The sequence below is a fragment of the Centruroides vittatus genome, unplaced genomic scaffold, assembly GCF_030686945.1.
Source record: "Centruroides vittatus isolate TY-2023 unplaced genomic scaffold, ASM3068694v2 contig_301, whole genome shotgun sequence".
NCBI classification, from domain to species: Eukaryota; Metazoa; Arthropoda; class Arachnida; order Scorpiones; family Buthidae; genus Centruroides; species Centruroides vittatus.
Genome location: NW_027121927.1, coordinates 179,502 through 199,886, shown reverse-complemented (window position 1 = coordinate 199,886; position 20,385 = coordinate 179,502). Strand labels below are relative to the sequence as shown.

Sequence of the window (20,385 nt, the reverse complement as noted above, 5' to 3'; positions counted from 1 at the left end):
CTTAAACGTGGAATATTATAGCGATTCTGTAAACTTAACCTAATCTAAAAATTCATTAATATTCCACGTTTAATGGCTACAGATTTAACTATTTTATCAATATGATTTTTGAAGTAAGTTTATCATCAAAGATTATTCCCAGATCTTTGAATGACATAACACAATTAATAGGAATGGAGTCAATGTAAGAGATAGGCAAGGGAGGATTGCGAATTAAAGTAAATCAAACAACTATAGTGTTTTGTATACAATTTCTGCTAATTCTGAGATTTGCAAATTCAGATAGATTTTTCAGCAAGTAAATATCAGATTATAGGATCTTATCAACTTAATTAATATCGTCAGTATAAGCTACAACGTGAGATTTAGATGGAGAAGATTATTAATAGGTCTATACAGTGGTGCCTCGTATAACGTACGCCTCGAATAACGGACGCTGCAAACATCGGACTTTCTGTTTGGCCGTTACGTGACTCGAGCAACGGACTGGCTGCGAACAACGGACTTTCCGGCATAATTGATGACTGCTCCATGGGTGCGTTCTTTAATAGCGGTCGCTCTGCGTCTCCGCTACTACGGGAGTGCGCTGCTGTTTGTAGGCATTTAGGAACGACGGTGAAAGAAAGATGGCAGCGCTCGCACTATCGATAGTATCGTGATGGAGGAATCTATAATTCTAAACTATGAGCTTTAAAAGGCAAAAGAAGGATCCCAATTGTAAAATTTAACCATAAAATGGATTATTCGTTGAAAGAGCATTCAAAATAGCCACGAAAAAAATTAGAATGCCGGCTACCATTCGAAAAAAATTCGTAAAGACACTTACATCACCGCGTGCGCTAACTTGCGCTTTCACAATTTCTAAATTTTCATTCATAAAACCACATAATGGACTCGGAAACGAAACTATCTGAGCCATGGAGGACTCCATGTTGCTTTCCACCGTAAACTACTGCTACTTTTTGCCGTTCGACAGCGCGCACTCCCACCGAAATTTAGGAACGCGTTCCGCAGGAATTTTTAAACGGGTGTCGCTCGCGCAGAGTTACGCGGAGGAATAAAAGAACGCACCCCATGTTCATTTCTTTATGATACAGTACGGTTATTTTATGCTGCGGAACAAATTAGACGTTTTAACATGTATTTCTATGGGAAAATGCGTTTCGTATAACGGACGTTTCACTTAACGGACGTGCACCTGGAATGGATTAAGTACGTTATATGAGGCACCACTGTATATTGAAAAGAATAGATCCGCTAACAATAGATCCTTGTTAAACGCTACATATAGGAATAAAATCAAGAAAGTCATAATCGCCTATTTTGATTTTGCGTTTTCGTAGCAAAAAATATCAATAATTATTGAATCATAGACGAATCACTGGGTCCATATCATATACGCGAAACAAGTTAAGAAGAATATTTGGTAAAACAGAATCAAAGGCACTGCTAACGTTAATATATATACAGTATATAAGATAACACGGTTTCTTATTTTCGAAATTATTACTGATAATTGACAAAGTTTGTATCAAATTTGTAGTTGTGGAAGGATGGCGAATACCACAATGTTGAAAAGACAAAAACTTACTTGTTAACGGAGAATAAATTCTATGATATACATGGAACTAGACTAATTATAAACGAAAGCCATTGTTTTAGAATAAAGCTTGACGGCAAGACGAAAGTTTAGAAAGATTAACTGCTGATATAAGTTTGAATGATTAAAAAAAAATACAGCGGGAATTTGATCCGTAATTAATGTAGAAGTATTATGTAAATTAATAACTTAAGAAACCTTTTCAAATTTGAGTGAGAAAAGAAGGCAAATAGTTTAAAATCAGCGTTGGAAAGAGTATTAACGAGTTTTTGTTTAAAATCTAAGTATATACCATATACTTAGATCGAGAAAGACTTGCAAGAAATTTTCTTGAAAAACTTAGGAATAAAACACCAGAAGGTCTTAAGATTAGAGGCGAAAGAATCAATTACTCCATTACAGTAGTTTAAAAAGGGCAAAGAATATTCCTCATAATATTGGTTTCGAATGACTCGATGTAAATAAAGGTCCTTTGGATTACCAGATCTTTTTCATTTACTCTATTGTTTCATGAGTAGATTTCGTAGCTTTTTTAAATGACTAGAAAACCATTTATATGAATATACCTCGATTTTGGTGATTTTAGAAAATTCTCAATAATTGATGTTAAAATAAGCAAGATTAGTACAAGCAGCGAATGACATACTGGAATATTCTAAGAACCGACCAATCTAAAGAACATACAATAAGTACTGTACTGTACCTGTAAGCTAATTTTTGGTTAAAGTGCGACAGATTGGTACTTCAACAGATCGTTTAGTTTGATAGCAATTGGGTCAGATAGAAATATCCAAGAAAATTGCTGAATAATCACAGAGAAATTTATTGTATGGGAGGCTAACAACGGGTAATTATTATAAAAAGCTAAATCGAAGTAAGAATTGCCACGTGTAGGAAAGAATGGCTTGGGAAGTATTAAAAAAAATAATAAATTTTATTGAGAAAATAGGCTTCAGTGGATCCAAATTTAAAAAAAAATTCTAACCGATAGAAATCCAACAAACACTGGAAAGGTTGAAATCGCCGCATAGAATGAGCCTCCAGTTATATACAGGTTTAAGAAAAAACACAAAACTCTGTAGAGTTTGGAAATATAATCATTCTTTTAGGTTGACATGCATAAACTGTGATAATGATTTAATGAAGATCTGGAATATTTACAGCAAGTATGGAGTCTCAACATTAGAATATTTTAATTATACGAAGAAACGGAGGGTAGAATTCCACGCCTCTTTGATTTTGTCGGGTAAGAAAAAGATGTTGAAAGCCCATTTGATTAATAAAATTGGTAACATTGTATGAATCAGAAGAAATCCGGCTCTCAACAAAAATATAAAAATCGAAAAAGACAATTTAAAATGTTAGGTAAAGAGAAACACTTATTTTAATCTATCTGACGTTCTGAAAAAAATTAAGTCTTATTTTAATTATTTATTTTAAGTCTTAATTTTAAAAATTAAAAATTAAGTTAAAAAATTAAATATTAAAAATTAATTCAATTAAAATTAAATTAATGTAAGAAAATCTAGTTAGATCCGTCACAGTTAAATAAATAAAAGAAATTCCACCTACAATAAAGTTCCAAGATACTGTACACTGCTTTATAAAGTCGTCATTAATGCCCATAGGCCAACAACCTGGATAAGTAGAAAGAAATTCTGCCGTAGGCGTAGTACTCGTATTAGTAGTGCATCAGCAGGACTGCAACTAGACTCAACGCCACTCTGAGTCTCATTGGTCTTGCACTAGTGTCTTGTACTAAAATCTGAAACATAAGCAGAACATTTATTATATAAAGTTTTACTAGGGTGATTATGAACGTAGGTCAGGTAGTTTTAAAAATATTTTTCATCTGCCGATTATCACAGTTCTATAAACTGTAAAAATTAGTATTATTAGTCTAGTTTTTTAAATATTAACTATATTTATAAACTTAATATGCATTTTTAAGTTATCTCATATTTCTATAGATCAGCCCTGCCGTTTTATCTCGACTGCGGTTAAAAGAGTCAAATACTGCTCGAGACAGGGCTCGGGACCCTTAACCCATGGAGGTCAGTGCTGCAGCCTTTTTAGTTCCCTTAATCCGTCATTGTATTCAATAGCTCCGTAACTAAAGTGATGGATATAAGGAGACAGCCACAGCAGCCCTTAAGTTCTCTCCGTTGACACAAAAAACTTAAAATTTATTTGTTGGAACTCCAAACGTTGTTTTAAAAATATTTATGATAGCAAATATGGTTTATCGGAACATTCACAATGTAATCGCCTTGAACAGTATTTTTTTTTATTGTACCGTTTTTCAATTACATCACATGTTAGATGACACAACGGCGAGTATTACGCTAAAAAGTTCATATATTACGTTAACACTTTATTTACACGTTGTATTTGTGTCAATGTGACGTGACACCTAATTGCGAAAATTCGAATGTACGAATCAAAACACAAAAAGTGGAAATGTCAACCGGAAGATATAAACTTTAGAGCTACACCAAGTTTATCAATATAGAAAAATTATATAGTAGCGTTAGACGAATATCGCTCTTCTCGAAATCGAATATTAACCAAATCTCGAATATTGAAATATTATTTCGAGTACCTAGTGAGTTTAACTTATTTAGTTAATAATTTTACTCAATACTTATTATTTAACCTGTTTTATTCATTTCTAACCATTAATAAATTGATAAAGTAAAAAAGTAAAAAGAAAAACACTTTACTAAATTCTAAGAAATGAAACTTCAGACCTTTTATTTTCTCTTTGAGTTTTACAATATCTTCTTTTTAAGTACTGTTATCATAACCTCTATGGATTGTTCTCATTTTCACCTACTGCAAGCTTTTTATTTACGAAAGCATTCGAACATATTCAGGATTTAGTCTGCCTCATCTCTTGTGGCGAATTAAACCCGAGATTCTAAAGACAGGTTGCGAGATTGGAGATTTTTCGAGTTAACTGGGAAAACATTTTAAAACTTTTTGAGGAATTTCATACTGTCGAAGGGAAAAGTAAGAAATATAGACAAATTATATTTAATTAAAGGATATAAACTTATTATTATTCAAAATTGTTTTACAACTTTTATTGCATCCCACATATTATTAACTTGCCTAAATTGTTGGATGACTCTGGAAATGTTAACTAAAGGATTGCCGAAATAAAACACAAATTTAAATATTAAAATCGTAAATAATATTCTAACTGAAAATCACTTAGTTTTACTTCATAACAATTAAAATCATCAGACTATATTTTATTACATACTTAATGTACTGTACAATGCATAATTTTTTTTTAATTACAAATAATTTTATATACAAAATTAGTTCCAGTTATAAAAATTATCTTTATTAGAGTCTTCTGTTCGAGTTTTCATAATTTATTATAAAAATAATTAAGTTATACAGTTAATTATCATTCTTCGCACATTTCAATAGTTTTACATCCTTCTAATTCTTTTCAGGCTTAATAGAAAATACGCGTTCTGCAGATGATGATGATGATGTAGGTACTGTACGCATAAAATATACGATATAATTTTAAATAAATTATTACTGTCTAATGTTGTTTTTAAAAATAATATTCCAATTATTGTCGTATATTTTGTTTGCCAATTAGGAGAGTTAACAAGGCAGAGTGCAGTATTTTAAATGTTCGTTAACCAAAGTTTGTTTATGTTTATATTAGAAATTTTCAATAGTTCTATAGTTTCAGAAAAAAAAATATATATATATATATTTCAATATTTAGAGCTTTGTTAATGTATCATCAATTTTGAGCTTTGACAACTTTACGATTAAAGATTTTTCATCGAAATCAAATCATTTTTCCGCATAAGACAAATCTTTGTTATAAACATTTACAAATTCGAATTCGAACTTTTGAATTTCATATAGAGATAAATCTTTGATCTTTCGTTAACGTCATACCCAAAAATTTATTTTCAATTTTAGAAGTGAGTTGCTGCTTAAATAAAATCGTTTAGAATGGCCTATAGTCGGTGCAACCAGAACTGTCCTATGGGTTGGTTCATCTTAGAGTGCTGCAGGGGAGATTGATAAGACGATACGTCTTTTTCCTTAATTTGTAATCAAGAATTTTTAATAAATAAAAATATTTAATAGAAGATAATAATGCTGATGAAATTAACTAAATTAACCACATTCTCTCGACCATTAGCGCACCTAAAGGGGAGGCCAAGGGACCCTGTCACTAACCAAAGTTTAAAAAAAAATATTTTCTTAATTAAAATTCAATTTTTTATTTATATCGTATCATGTCTTCTATTTCGATACTGCTTTTGAATTAGAGGTCACATACGATGGAAATTTTATTGAATTAACATTAAAAATTTTGGTTAATGTGTACCTAGGTAGTCCAAGATGGCGGCTCGTCTCCGATTTCAACAATCAAGACAGGGAACAGTGGGGACGCACGTTCTAACCTAACCTATTCTAACAATTTGGTTGCTAATAATTATGGTTATTTATTAGAACTGGTTAGGTTAGGTTAGAACGTGCGTCCCTTCTGTTACCTATCTTCTGATTGCTGGAATCAGAGACGAGCCGCCATCTTGAACTACCTAGGTACACGTTAACCAAAATTTTTTATCCATACAACTTGGCTCCCTCCAAGATTAAATTTTGAGTACGCTCGATCCGTTTTCAAGACAAATGAAACCCAAAGGAGATTATATGTATTCAAAAACAATTCTTTTACCTCTTAAAGATGTAAAAATGAACGAATCCAAGGGCCAACTTTGGTACTATTTTTCCTAATAATTTTATCGACTTTTCAAAAATCGCAAGTGTGTGATTGACGAACAATAAATATATATCTCAATTTCAGCTGGTATTTCTTCATCTTTGAATTACAAAGCTTTTCTTAAAGCCACAGATAAATCACTAACATTAGGCTACTATGAAGATTTGATATTAAACACTTAACGCCCGGTTTTTTGTAACGCTATGTATTAATGAAGAGTTATCGCGTCAGTCTCGTAATAATCTTTCTACGTAAGATTGTAACCATCCAATTGCTCTATGACGTGAAAGATCAGTAAACTCATCATTTAAAAATTCATAAAATTCCTGAAATTCATCTCGAAGTTTCTTGACAAACTAAAATAAAATAATAAATAAAAAAATTCCAGCAACGAGTCGCTTCTTCTTGTTCTTGGACAGGGTGTTTATATGGAGTTTATGGCACAGTTAGACACTATACTCCGACGAGCTTGGTTTGATCGTTAGGCGACCGATGAGCCGGCCTTATAGAAGACGGCCTTAACGTACGCGAGGGGAGATAGAATGCCTTCCGGGAGGACTTTTATGGGGAGCTGGCCCCTATTTAGGCGTTATCTGCAAGGAGAAAACCCGGAAAACTCCTAGCAGACAGCCTGTCCGACTGGGGCGCGAACCCACGAACTTCCCAGTGAACGAGTCGCTTAATTTTTCCTGAAACATTTAAACCTGCGAGTATGGCGCCATCTATTGTGACATTTTATTTAAAAAGCGTTTTATACCGTATTTTCCGGCGTATAAGACGACTTTTTAACCCAGGAAAATCGTTTCAAAAGTCGAGGGTCGTCTTATACGCCCAGTCGTCTTATACGCCAGAATATACGGGTATTTTTAATTATTATAAAATGGCAAAAAGCTTAGTTTTGAGGGTAGAGATGGGTTTTATAAAAAATTGTAATTGCTAATAACGAGTAAAATCTCCATTAAGTCCGACCCTACTGGAGATACACACGCCCCATTATCTCCCCTCCCCTCGACCTTTAATCACCAACCAAAATTCAATAGCATCAATTCTTCTAATAAACAAATCTCGCTGCAAAATTTCAGGAATTTTCGACAGAAAACACAGGAGTTATTAAGCTTCGAAAAAAATGAACAAAATCATGCCCCCCACACACTAACATCCATACATACAAAAAACAAAACCGAATTTTTTTTTTGGCATTTCTCGACGTTTCAATGTTCCGAGTTCAAAAATGTAAAAGTCTTGGACGATTATTTTTTATCGATTGCCATACTTTCCCTCTGTTATTGACGAGACTATGTTTTGTCTTTAAAATCGCGCTGCTGTCAACGGCTGCACACCTTAGAGGTATGAAAGAGTACTATACATGTCAGGAGTTGCAACTTGGCACAGAGTATTTGATGTAACTATTAGGTTATAAAACCTAATAGTTACATCAAATACTCTGTGCCAAATCAAATCGAATATTTTGATTTACATTTTGCAAATTTACGAAGAGCAAAAGATTATGCCAAAAATTACTTAATTTCTGAACATGAAGTTTCTTTGTATACAAATTTAAAGTAGGACTATTAAGCTTCCATGGCAACTTCGGTAGAAAAATTATAATTAACGAGTGTTCTCAATATCCAGACATCTGCGATACCGTGCCTTATATTACTGTAGTCGATACTAAGGACTGTATAGTACAGTACGTTGCTGTATACTGTAGTAAGGAAATTTTTTGAGTCATTTTCTGCAATAAATTCATTAAATTTGTAAACAGTAAAAGCAGTAAAATTTTCGAGTAAAACTGATCTAATAAATTACTATATTTTATTATATATATTACTATATCCACTTTGTTTTTCACGTCGTCCAAGAATATAATTCTCTAACTCTCGTGTTTATTTTATTATTAAATAATTTTTCTTGTTTGTAATTTCAACATTTCCAAGATACATAAATAAATAGACATCTTTTAGAGTAAGGCTTCCGTAATTTTCCTTTTTAAAGAATGCAGCTTAAGGAATGCTGGCAGGTTACCTTTCAAGATTAAGTTTTTATAAAATGAAATGTTCATTGTGCAATGAAACCCTTACAACTTGCATTAGTGACGCACCACCTTTATATCTGATCCGGCACTTAATCAATGGGAGCTGACATATCTATCTGAAATTTTTTTTTTTTGTTAGCCTAACTGCATCCATTGGTAAATTTTTATACGAGGTCTGTTTCATTAGTCTTTTGACACGTGCCAGCATTCAAAAGACACTTAACAATTATTTAATCTATTAATCTATAAATATTGATTACCGAATTATATTTTTATCCTTCCAGTATATATATGCAGAAATATATTTTTATTCCTTTTCTACACAAGCATCATTATATAGACATGTGTGGTGATTTAAACAATATATTAAACAATTGTTAAGAGTAATCCTTAAGCTGCATTCTTAAAAGCAAAAATTGTTTATTTACAAGATCTTGGAAATTTTGAAATTATAAACAAGAAAAAATATTAAATAATAAAATAAACTTTGAACAATCAATCTGACTGTGAAATTATTCAGATTATATAAGTAAGCTCGTTGCTTATACAGTTTCACCTCGGATATCGAGCGCCTCGCTTTTTCTAATTCGGTTTACGAACAACATTTTGAACGCCACATTTGTCTCGGTTGCCGAACATGCTACTCGGCAAAAGCCGATCCCAGATTAGACGCAGTGGTTCCCAACCGGTGTTCCGTAAGCATCTCCCAAGTGTTCCGCAGATTTAGTCGCAAATCGGAAAGTGTACAATCGTATTGGAGCCGCCGAATATCAAAAAATTAAAATCATAAAATTTTCATAAACTTAAATATATATGTACGACTCGTACTTATGGAGTGTACTACTGTTTCGAATAAGATAAAGGCAATGATAAAAACTGAATGAAATATGTAAAAAACATCAGGCACAAGTTTCCCATTAAAGTTATTTAGGTATATTTTTTCCTGTCTTAGAATTGGCGTTATTATTAACGCCAATTCTAATATGAGTAGAGATTTTGAATTATAACTGCTCAATTCTAATAAAATAACTGATGACAAGCTTATGTATTTCATATTAACTTAAGTAAGTGTTCCGCTAAAGAAAATTGCTCACAAAAGTGTTCCGCATCCTAGAAAAGATTGGGAACCACTGGATTAGAGAGAGACACAGACAGTCAATTCTAAATATTTCCTGTGTTAAAGAAAGTCGACGGCCCGATCAATCGAGGACGGGATTACCGATTCAGAAGTTAGTGGCTCCGAGATCGCCTCGTGCCATTAGACGTCACAGCACGAACCATTGATGACGTTGTTATTCAAATTAGATTTCAATGCACATGAGAGTAAGACACTACTTCCGTTTATCTGTACGCGTAACAATTGAATTTAAATCAAATTAATTAATTAAAAAACGCGTTAATTGGCATTCGCGTAATATAAAAGATGCCCACGAATCCTTGTTTAAAGACGCTTAACTCAAATTAAATAACAAAAATTTATTACTATAGTTCAATATGTTATAATAATAATAATATTTAATATAATATTTATTAATACTAGGTAGCTAGTTAATTAAAACTAAAAATAATAAAATAATAATTAAAACTCTGGTCATCATCGAAACTGAAAACCGGACTAAAATTAAAAATAAAATCAAAATTAATTAATTTGAATTAAAATTGAAATAAAATCAATTAAAACATAATATTTCCGAAAATATGGTATTTAAATACAGTATTTTATATTACTGTATATTACTGTCAATTTTATTACTATCTCTAAACTAGGGTTTCTCATTTACCGGTCTTTTGCTTGTCCCGGGATCCCGGAAATCCCGGGATAGAATTAATTATTTTTAAGATGTACTGTACAAATTATCATGAAATCAAATGATATAATTATTTTTCATCTTTAAAAGTAATTTAATACGTTCCGCAACCTCCAAAATCATGTTAATAACGCTGTGTAAGATGTATATTAAAAAGTTCCTTTAAATTAAGTAAGAAGTTTCACAAATAGAAAAAATTTATTAAAGTTTGCTGGGAACTGCATACAACAACAAAATGCTTTGAATTGAGTTGAAAATTTTAAAAAAATGAACTTAGATCAAACTTCTAACTTAGAAGGTAATTTTTGTTTTTTAAATAAAATATAATACAAAATATTGTAAATTTTTATAAGATTTTAAAAAGCAAAGATGGTCAATACTCCGATCACTCAATCTAATTCTTATTTAAGTAATGAAAAGTCTTGCTACCGAGAATGCCTTTTCCGATTTAATCGATGCGATTGGAATCGTGTTTAATGCGTTTAAGAGAAGACAAATATTATGTGTTTTCACCTGTATCCTGAAAGATTTCTAAATTGTTTTCGAGATTATAGAACTTCTTTTGTTCTCTAGTATTCTTGATTTGTCTACCTCGACTGCTTTAATAGAAACATCATAGCCCAATAATTCGGCAGTTCGTTTGTCTTTAATAATCAGGTTTATGAAGAAAAACTTCACACTTGCATACTTTGTACTAGTTTGTGTCCTTGCCCAATTCGCACAACCTGGCGTTACGCAGTTATTGAAGCTACTGGGCATGGTTAAAAATTAAGACAACATAAGCATAATTATTACAGATATTACAGGTAAAGAATTTTGAGAATCCTGCCACAAATAAGCTACATATTGATTATTGACCATTTTGACGTGTCATGACTAGTAAAAATTAAAAAAACTAATAAGTAGGTTTAAAATTAATAAATACAGATGTATTCTGACAGTTTATGAGTTATTATACTTTACATACTTTCTATTTGCAAAGTTTCCTCAATCTTAACTCGAAATAAGAAAAAAATGTGAATTTTTAAGAAGTTTGCGGGATTTCCCGAGATAAGAAAAATTTCCCGGGATATTTCCCGGGTTAAAAAAACAACCGGGATTCCGTGATCTTGTTTGAGAAACCGTACTCTAAACATTTTCGTTTGAGGAAACCTAGTTTCTCTAAAACATTTCTAAAATAGGAAAAGAAATTTCTGAAGTTTAACATGCGTGGAGGACACCCAGAATTTTTACTGTCTGCGCATTTCGCTGTATTGTTTGCAGTTTTCGCCGCCACTTCGTAGTATCGGTAAAACTTACCGATTTCTTCCTTTCCTTGCTGAATAATGTCACGTGATGATAAAAATATTTTCGCATTCCAAATTATCAAAAAATGACGTCATACACCGATTCTTCAGTTCTATTGATCAGTGAGTACTGTACTGTGTTTTATGCACGTAGTCCCAGATTGAACGAAGAATACAGCTTTTGATTTCTAATAAATAGTTCTCAATAAATTTCATAATAAATGAATTTTAAATACAAAAAATTAAATGCAAATAACTTGTAAAAGTCATAATGCTTATTTTTCATGTTTATAGTCTCATGATAGTATCGGTAAAACTTACCGATTTCTTCCTTTCCTTGCTGAATAATGTCACGTGATGATAAAAATATTTTCGCATTCCAAATTATCAAAAAATGACGTCATACACCGATTCTTCAGTTCTATTGATCAGTGAGTACTGTACTGTGTTTTATGCACGTAGTCCCAGATTGAACGAAGAATACAGCTTTTGATTTCTAATAAATAGTTCTCAATAAATTTCATAATAAATGAATTTTAAATACAAAAAATTAAATGCAAATAACTTGTAAAAGTCATAATGCTTATTTTTCATGTTTATAGTTCTGAATATTTAAACTTTCAATGATATTTGTTTAAAACGTTTGTTGGATTTTTTCAAAATAACAATTTTTATAATGATAATTTTATTGTCAAGCGTTATTATAATCTATATCGTCGTCACAATTTTATCATTTACTTTATGATAAAATAAAACATTTAAATGAACTACGAAATGCCTCGCCGATCTGACTTTTTGTAAGACGTAGTTTAAATATCGGGAATATAAACGATTCGTATTCCATTCGCATCTGTGCTCCAAATATTCAAAGTTTCGCGCAAGCGCATTCGTTGATATTGTATCAACGTCAGTGTACTTTTAAATATTGAAAATATTTATGAATATTAAATTACCGATTAATCGTTATCAATTAATTAATATCTCTTGTCTGTTAGACTATGAACAATTTACACTTTGATATTATTGTATTTTATAAATGAAGGACAATGGTGAGGTCACTTTCTCAAGGTTAACTGGTTTGTTAGTAACGTAATACAAATACCTAGTCGAGACAACACATTTAGGTCACTAGTTAAATCCAGAAAAAGTTTATTCTATTGAACATTTTCCCTCACGCGTCCGAGTGACGATGGGAATTAGTTATATTTACGAGTTTCTGATTATTTGGCTAATATTAATATTTTCGATTCGCTGTTATTTCTGGGTTAAGGAACGCATTTATTATCCTCCCGGTCCTTACAATATTCCGTTTATCGGATACGTACCTTTTATTTTGGCCAAACATCCCCACAAATTGCTAGACAAACTACGACATAAATACGGAAATCTCTTTGGGTAAGTAGAAGTATTAAGTTTTTAATAAATTATCGATTTCTAAATACTTTTTAAACGGCGACTTTAAGAATACAATGAATTTATTGTAGAAAATTTGTATATTTAATTTCAATCTACGAACTTTAATATTTATGGTTTTCATTTCCAATTACGAATTAATTTTTAATGTTTTACTAAATTTGCGAATGAATAAAAGAAATGTTAAAATTAATTAAAAAACGTTTTAAAAAGTAATAGTTGTTTCTATTAAGTTCACAACAAGGAACCAAAGACGTGATTTGTTTCATGGTTAGGCTAAAAGAAAAAGTAAACCTGGTTCCTGGTCGTGAAGTTATTATTAACCTATGCGAACAAACTCCTGTAGAAAGTTAATCAACCGCACTAATCACAACTAACAAGTTAGACATTTATATCAGATTAAAAATAGCTCCCGGTAACATTGAGAGTGCAGGCTGGCGATCGTAATGTCGCTCTAACACAGTGGTCCTCAACCTTCCTAATGCCGCGACCCTTTAATACAGTTCCTCACGCTGTGGTGACCCCGAACCATAAAATTATTTTCGTTGCAACCTCATAACTGTAATTTTGCTACTGTTATGAATCGTAATGTAAATATCTGATATAAAGGATGTATTTTCATTGTTACAAATTGAACATAATTAAAGCATAGTGATCAATCACAAAAACAATATGTAATTATATATTGTGAAATATTTATTTCTAATTACAAATAAATGAAATTTTGTCTTGAAGCAATGGTGTAGCATAGGTAACAGTCTTAATATAACGACAGTAAACTACATTGCTATATTTTGCGACAGTATGCGTAAAAGCCAACGTCAGTGTGATAGTTGAGATTGCTTCTTTCTCACCAGATCAGAAATTCTCGGGGTAATCTTTGCATGAGCACAACGAAGACCATATTCCTCAACAAGTCTACTTCTGTATTTAGACTTGATAACCAACAAGCTGGAAAACCCTGTATCACAAATATACTATGTTATTGGAAATGGAAGAAGGCGCAACACAGTCTCAGACAAAACAGAATATGACTGCAAACACTTGATCCAGAATTTTGTAACTGGCATTGTAGAGAAATCAGTTCTCGCTGCATCGCTGTTAATAAATTCAATGAACTCCTCTTGTGCTATCTCAGGAACATCTTCAACTTTGACTGTGAATGGGCTTTTGGCAATGCAAATGGGGTGTCAGGTAGATTTGGAAAGTACAATGAAATTTCGTCTGCAAGCATGTGCAAGTGTTCTTTCACAGAAATTATCATCGTAATCCTTTTGTCTGGTTCAATGACATGTTCCTCAAAGAAAGCAGGTAAGGTAGGTAACATGTAAATATTATTTTCATCCAATCTTTTTGCCAAAACTGAAGTTTCATTTGGAATGATCGGATTTTTTCAGACAAATCAGTCGTAATGGACTAAATTCTGTCAAGCTGCAGGGCTGATTCTGATAGGTGTGCAGTGGCTTGCATTGAACATAGGGGAAATTTCTAGGGCCGACAGTGTACTTTAATTTAAAACATAAAACTCAAATATAATTTAATATAGTGGGCGGCGATGAAATACATTGATGTTTGCATGACGACCAATGATATAGCTGTGCCAGTTTATAGATATAAATAACCCCGAGACATACACCTTAGGTGTTTTGCATCAGAAAACTTAAAAGTACAAGCAACAGGTGACAGATGACTCATCCAGTAAACCAGAAAAATATTCATCAGTGGGAATTCCATAACCACTACAATTGTTTCTTTTTTAAATCACGTAAAAAGTATTAAAACTTTGTTTAAAAGTTTACAAACTTCAAGTTTTATTTATTTTAACGTCTTATGATTAAGTTTAAAGTTACACTTACGTAATTCGTTGTGAGTGATTGCATTAAACGTAGGTCACATAGCTACAAGGTTTTATGCTTATGATTAATTTTCATTGTGAGTGGGCGTAACGTTTAATCTTAAAGCGATACTTAAACAATTGTTTTAACTAAATGGAAACAAGGAAACTTAAATGAAGAAAGAGATGCGCACAAACGTTATTAATTTAAATATCCACATTTAGATTAATTTTATATAGACATATGTATAATGTACTTATTTACTAATTGAAAAATCTCTTTAAATTAATTTCATTTTAATTTGCAAATTCTATTTTATGGCGGCGCTAAAATATAACTTTGAACAAAGCCGCCTTGTTATCTACGGGGCTGCTTGGTTTGAATGAAATTAAAATAAATATATATTTAATATTTTTATGGATTTCTTTTTTTACTCCTGCCAACTATATGGAACTGATGGAACTGTCAGAAAATATATCAGCATTTCAGCAAGCACTCATGGATTGGGTTAGGTTATGAATTTACTCGCAATTAGAATTGATAGGATCAGTACTGAGCGACGAAATATCTGTAGCATGCATGCGGCTAACAATCCAAAACAGCCCTATCTGGCCGTATCAAATTAATTAGAAAGATCATTACACAAGCTTTATGACAAGCCTGCCATTTCATTTTCGATTTTCTTTACTTTTGGCAAAGATGTATGTTCTTGTATGAATTACATTAGATAGTGCACATAGTTGACACAAAATAATTTGATTTTGTGTTTATGAGCTGATTTTGTTACATTTATTGTATATATTAAGGCTAATGCTCGTGAATCAGATAAAGCTAGTATTAACTGGCTATGCTAACTTTATCCAATCTCTAGGTTTAAGCACATAACGATCTATTAATTTTCTTACCGTAACTTTATTAATTAAAAACTTAATAAAGTTCAAAGTTTATCCGTATTTATACGGATTTATTAAGGATCCGTATTTATAAAGCGTGCTTTATACGGATAAAATTAAATCACAAACGGTTAAGAAAATTTTACAAAACTCTACAAAACTCAACAGCCATACCTTCAAGCCTAATAATTTTTCCCAGTTATTTCACTGGTTTTTTCTTGTTAGGAATATGTTGAAATATATAAATAAATAAACTTATGTGTTGTTCTAAACACATTTTATTGAGATGCGGCTTGATTTGAAGAAAGACATCACTGTAATCACTGTAGCAATGCACTATACATATTATGCACATTTCTACAGTGGCTTAAAGAATGCTTGTTTTCAACATCGGTTAGAGTTGATCGGACATGATTAAAACTAATGAATATAACAGACTGATCTAATCCCAAATTGAATCCAGAAGCTGAATACACGTAAAACTTTACAAATTTAAAAATAACTCATTTACTTGGCTTCTAACGGAAATAGTTTGTTTTTATTTTAAAATTTCTAACTAATTACAGTATTTATTATTGTTATTTTGGTGTTTTGTTGTTTTTGTTATTAAATCAATTAAAACTATCTTGTAAAGCTACTATTTTTTCATCAAAACATCCAATCCTATTAACTTCCGGTTTCCAATGAGCGTGTCAACTGTCTTAACAAACCCTTCTGCGTTGTCAGAGTGTACAACACCGACTATAAGAGAAAGTGTGATTTTCGAGTTGGAATGAACATCATTAATGTAGTATACCTATGTTGCCAATGACAACTATAACATTTGACGTTGCATTGTGTACCGCTGATTATAATGTGACCGCATTATAATCAGCGGTCACATTAACATTTGACGTTGCCATTTTGGCTCGTGTGACTTCGAGGAAATAGAGGAGTTTGTATTAAACGGCACAGTGTAATTATTATTGAATTCACGGGATCAAGACACGCTTCACATTACGTGTTAATTAATCAGTATTTTTATTAACTAAACTCGTTAATAAAATTGCAAATCTACTTTGCATTAATCGATAGCGTAATAACGGGGTTTAATTGTAATAAATTCAAGCTGATTTAAAAACCAAAAGTTTTTTTTATCTATCAATCCTTCATTGGAAAGATTACAGATTATCCAGTTAAAATGAAACCCTAATTTTTCTCTTGCTTTATTTAAAACGGAGTGGATAGAGTTCGAATTTTAAGTTTTGTTCTTGCTTCATCTGTCAATTTTTGATAATGTCAGCTTTACCTGCTTGTAATTTTGATAAAGTACGCTTTTTGTCAAAATACTTGGATAAAATTAGTATTAACAAGTTATTATTCGATTCGATTAGCCTTAAAATATAGACTACAGTATAATAAACACAAATAAACTCCAAGAAAATGTTTTTAAATAGTAAATTCCAATGTTAATGGCATTTATTAAGGCATATTACATGATGCATCTTAATCCAATTAAATGAAAAAACATTTACATAATATCAGTTTAATTTTCTTACTTACACGATCGTATTTGCAATGAGAAAATAAAATATTTTAGAACTGAGGTGTCGCTAATATTCAAAATCTAGAAAAAATCGTGATACAGCTTAAAGAAATCACAGTCACATAAGTAGAAAACAGTACTTTCTTGTGTGCTAATGAACTAATACAAACGTTTCCGAATAAGGAAAAACCACCAAGCGGAAGTTCATTCACAGCCGCAAGAAATCTGCTAATTTTGTATCTGTGGTGATTTATTGTTAAAAACTGACAATAACGAGACATTACGAGGTAAAATATGTTTATTTTTTTTATTGCTTTTCACTAAGGATATAATGTTTATGCTTATTATATATTACTTTCAATATCAACAGATACAAATAATAATTGAGGAACTTGGAAAAATGACGTACTCCTCGTTACGAAATTTTCGAGAGAAAGGAGGATATGTGTTTCAGTTCATTGACAGTTTAATATGTAATATTTTTATTAATGTGAGTATACAACCGAACTGTGAAAGTTTCTTAGAAGACGGATCAATGATGCGCAAATCCAAATTTGTTAATAACTGATTTTCTTGTAGTTTTGCCATTTTTTCACTGACTTCTTCGTTTAGCCTGTTTATAAAATAATAATAATTTTCACGATTAACGATAATAATTACGTCGGTTCAAGCAAAGAATAAATTTTAAGGCCCAATTTAGGATTGTAGAATTAATGAGATAAGGCAACGCAACACATGAGCAATCTAAAACAACCAAGAGGAAGAGCTTCCTGGGAAGACTTTCTACGGGAAACTGGCTCTATTTAGATGTTAGAAATGTAAAGAAAACCCGAAAAATTCCACATAGCTAGTCAGTAGAGAGGCGCGAAATTACGATCAACTACCAGTTTTTAGTAGTTTTATCCACTCGGCTACTGCTGGAGGTGGTTCATCTACCTGTGATTTATACTCAATATGGCTGACCAATCGAAAAGTTTTGGTGCCAGTGATTCAGTATTAAAAGTATTATTATATTGTGTTGTTCGTATTTAATTCGAAGTGAAGCGAAGTTTTTCTAGACTATTTATCAAGAGATAACACAAATATGTAAGACAGTCTAACGCCATAAGGGAAAACGGGTGACGACACGAGTTACGAGTACGACTTTTTAATTCTTTCAATTAATTTAAAATGAGAAATCCTAATCTTGATTTGTAACATTTGAAGACAATTTTTAAGTACTGTTTGTTATTAATAACTAATAAACTTTGTTAGCTCTTAAATTCTAATAATAATAATAATAATAATAATAAAGTTTATTCTGTCTCCTGAAACATTAATTTAAATGATACAAATTATATAATGACATAGCTTTCATGTTTGGCAGTTTTTCTAGCTGGTTTTTCAGCTTAATAAAACGGTTTCTTTCTTAGCAACATCGAACTTTTCATGGGTGCTTGCCAACATAGTGCGAAATGTTTGCGTGTAACCAACAGAAGCGTGTTAATCCTAGAAGATCAGGTTTTACCTTAATCACCTTACAGAAAAAGGCAATGGAGGAAAATTTGTTTTATTCATCTATTATTTACTTTCATTCGTCTTGTTCCTTTTATAATAAAACTGAATCTATAACTTAAGCATAACTTCGAGATCACTAAATGAAATTTTTTCTGTAGATTCCACATGGGAAAACGCTACATTCTTGTACTAAATGATTACGCAACTATTAAGAATTTGATAAATAAAGAAGAATTTTTGAATAGACCAAACATTCCTCCCATGAGTTTGTTTAATAAAAATTGTAATTATTACTTTTAATTTATTCCTTTAAATCTTATATTAAAATAGTAAGTTCTTAAGTAATTTCTGTCGATGAACTAATATTTCCAGAATCACTTATTAAAAGCCTTATGGTCATTTCTTTTGTCTTAATTAGCATTGGTTTCATCGAATGGAAGAATATATAAGAGAGAAAAACGGATTTCAATGAAAATTTTACATAAGTTGGCTTTCGAAGATAAATTCTTGGAAAGTGTAATTCAGGTGAGTTATATTTTGTTCATTTATAAAAACTAAAATGTAAAAATAGCCATATTTATATGATTTATATGAATAAACTCTCGAAAGAACAGAACATTAGAAACGATGACGTCTTGCAGAATACGTCCCCCGAACATTATTTACATTACCAAAAGAACAGGAATATTTTTCCCTGTATTAAAATTCTTTATAATTATTCGCGTTTTTTTTAACTTAACGTATTATATTTATGTTTAAACTAATAATTATTAAAAATTACAAACTGTGAAAACAAAATTCTCTAATCGCGATGCTTTATGTTTCGCTGGAATACGTCAAAAACTATATTATTCTGAAGAAGGAATAAAATTAATAGTAGATAGGAATTCGTAATTTAGGAGACAAACAACAGTTTTAAAAATTTAAATACAACAAAATCGAAAAATTTACTTTAAAAAAACAAAAAAAGGATTCTCGCAATGTTTAATTTTACTTTCCGGCTTTTATACTTGTATATAACAGAGGGAAAGTAAAGGCGATCGATCAAAAAATGACCCTCCTAAGAATTTTACATTTTTGGATTCGGGGAACCTTGAAACGTCGAGAAATGTAAAAATATTTGGTTTCCCCCCTGTATGTGTGGATGTTTGTGTGTGTAGCCTATGGGAGCACGATTTTGTTCAGCACTTTGAAGCTTAATAACTCCTGTGCCTTTTGTCGAAAATTTCTGAAAATTTGCAGAGAGATTTATATATTAGGGCGATTGGTGCTATTAAATTTTGGTGGTTAAAGATCGGGGTGGGAAGATACATATCTGACTTTTCATATCTGGAGTGGGATCGGACATAATGAAGATTTTACTCGTTATTAGCATTTGCAATTTTGTTTTTCTTTTATAAAACTCATCTCTGTTCTTAGAATTAAGCTTTTTGCCATTTTATAATAATTAATAATAATAAAAGTTTTTAAATAAAATCTCATAACAGATAGCGTCACACACAATTTTAACATTATTGCCGGGAAAGTTATGCAATCTCGTTGCTGGAATTTTTAATATTTATTTCCTTCTAATTATTACTAGTTATTTTTTATATCAGCGGTTTTACTGTTATATAATCTTAAAACAGACTAAATTTAATTTAATTTAATGTTTATTGATTTAAATTATTTCTTACAATGGAAGAACAATTTAGTTGCATAATGTTATTTAATATACATAGTAAT

The 20,385-nt window shown here is 31.3% G+C and overlaps 1 protein-coding gene across 1 annotated transcript in view; it reads left to right on the top strand.

Annotated features, from left to right (window-relative positions):
* The first annotated feature begins 12,609 nt into the window (after positions 1-12,609).
* Positions 12,610-20,385, top strand: part of LOC136972707 (cytochrome P450 2F2-like) — a 31,221-nt gene continuing 23,445 nt past the window's right edge. Inside the window, exons 1-3 of the mRNA XM_067267314.1 lie at positions 12,610-12,892; positions 18,819-18,943; positions 19,079-19,185. Of these exons, the coding sequence (XP_067123415.1) occupies positions 12,687-12,892; positions 18,819-18,943; positions 19,079-19,185 (438 nt within the window). The 5' untranslated portion in view covers positions 12,610-12,686. The remainder of the gene's footprint in view (positions 12,893-18,818; positions 18,944-19,078; positions 19,186-20,385) is intronic.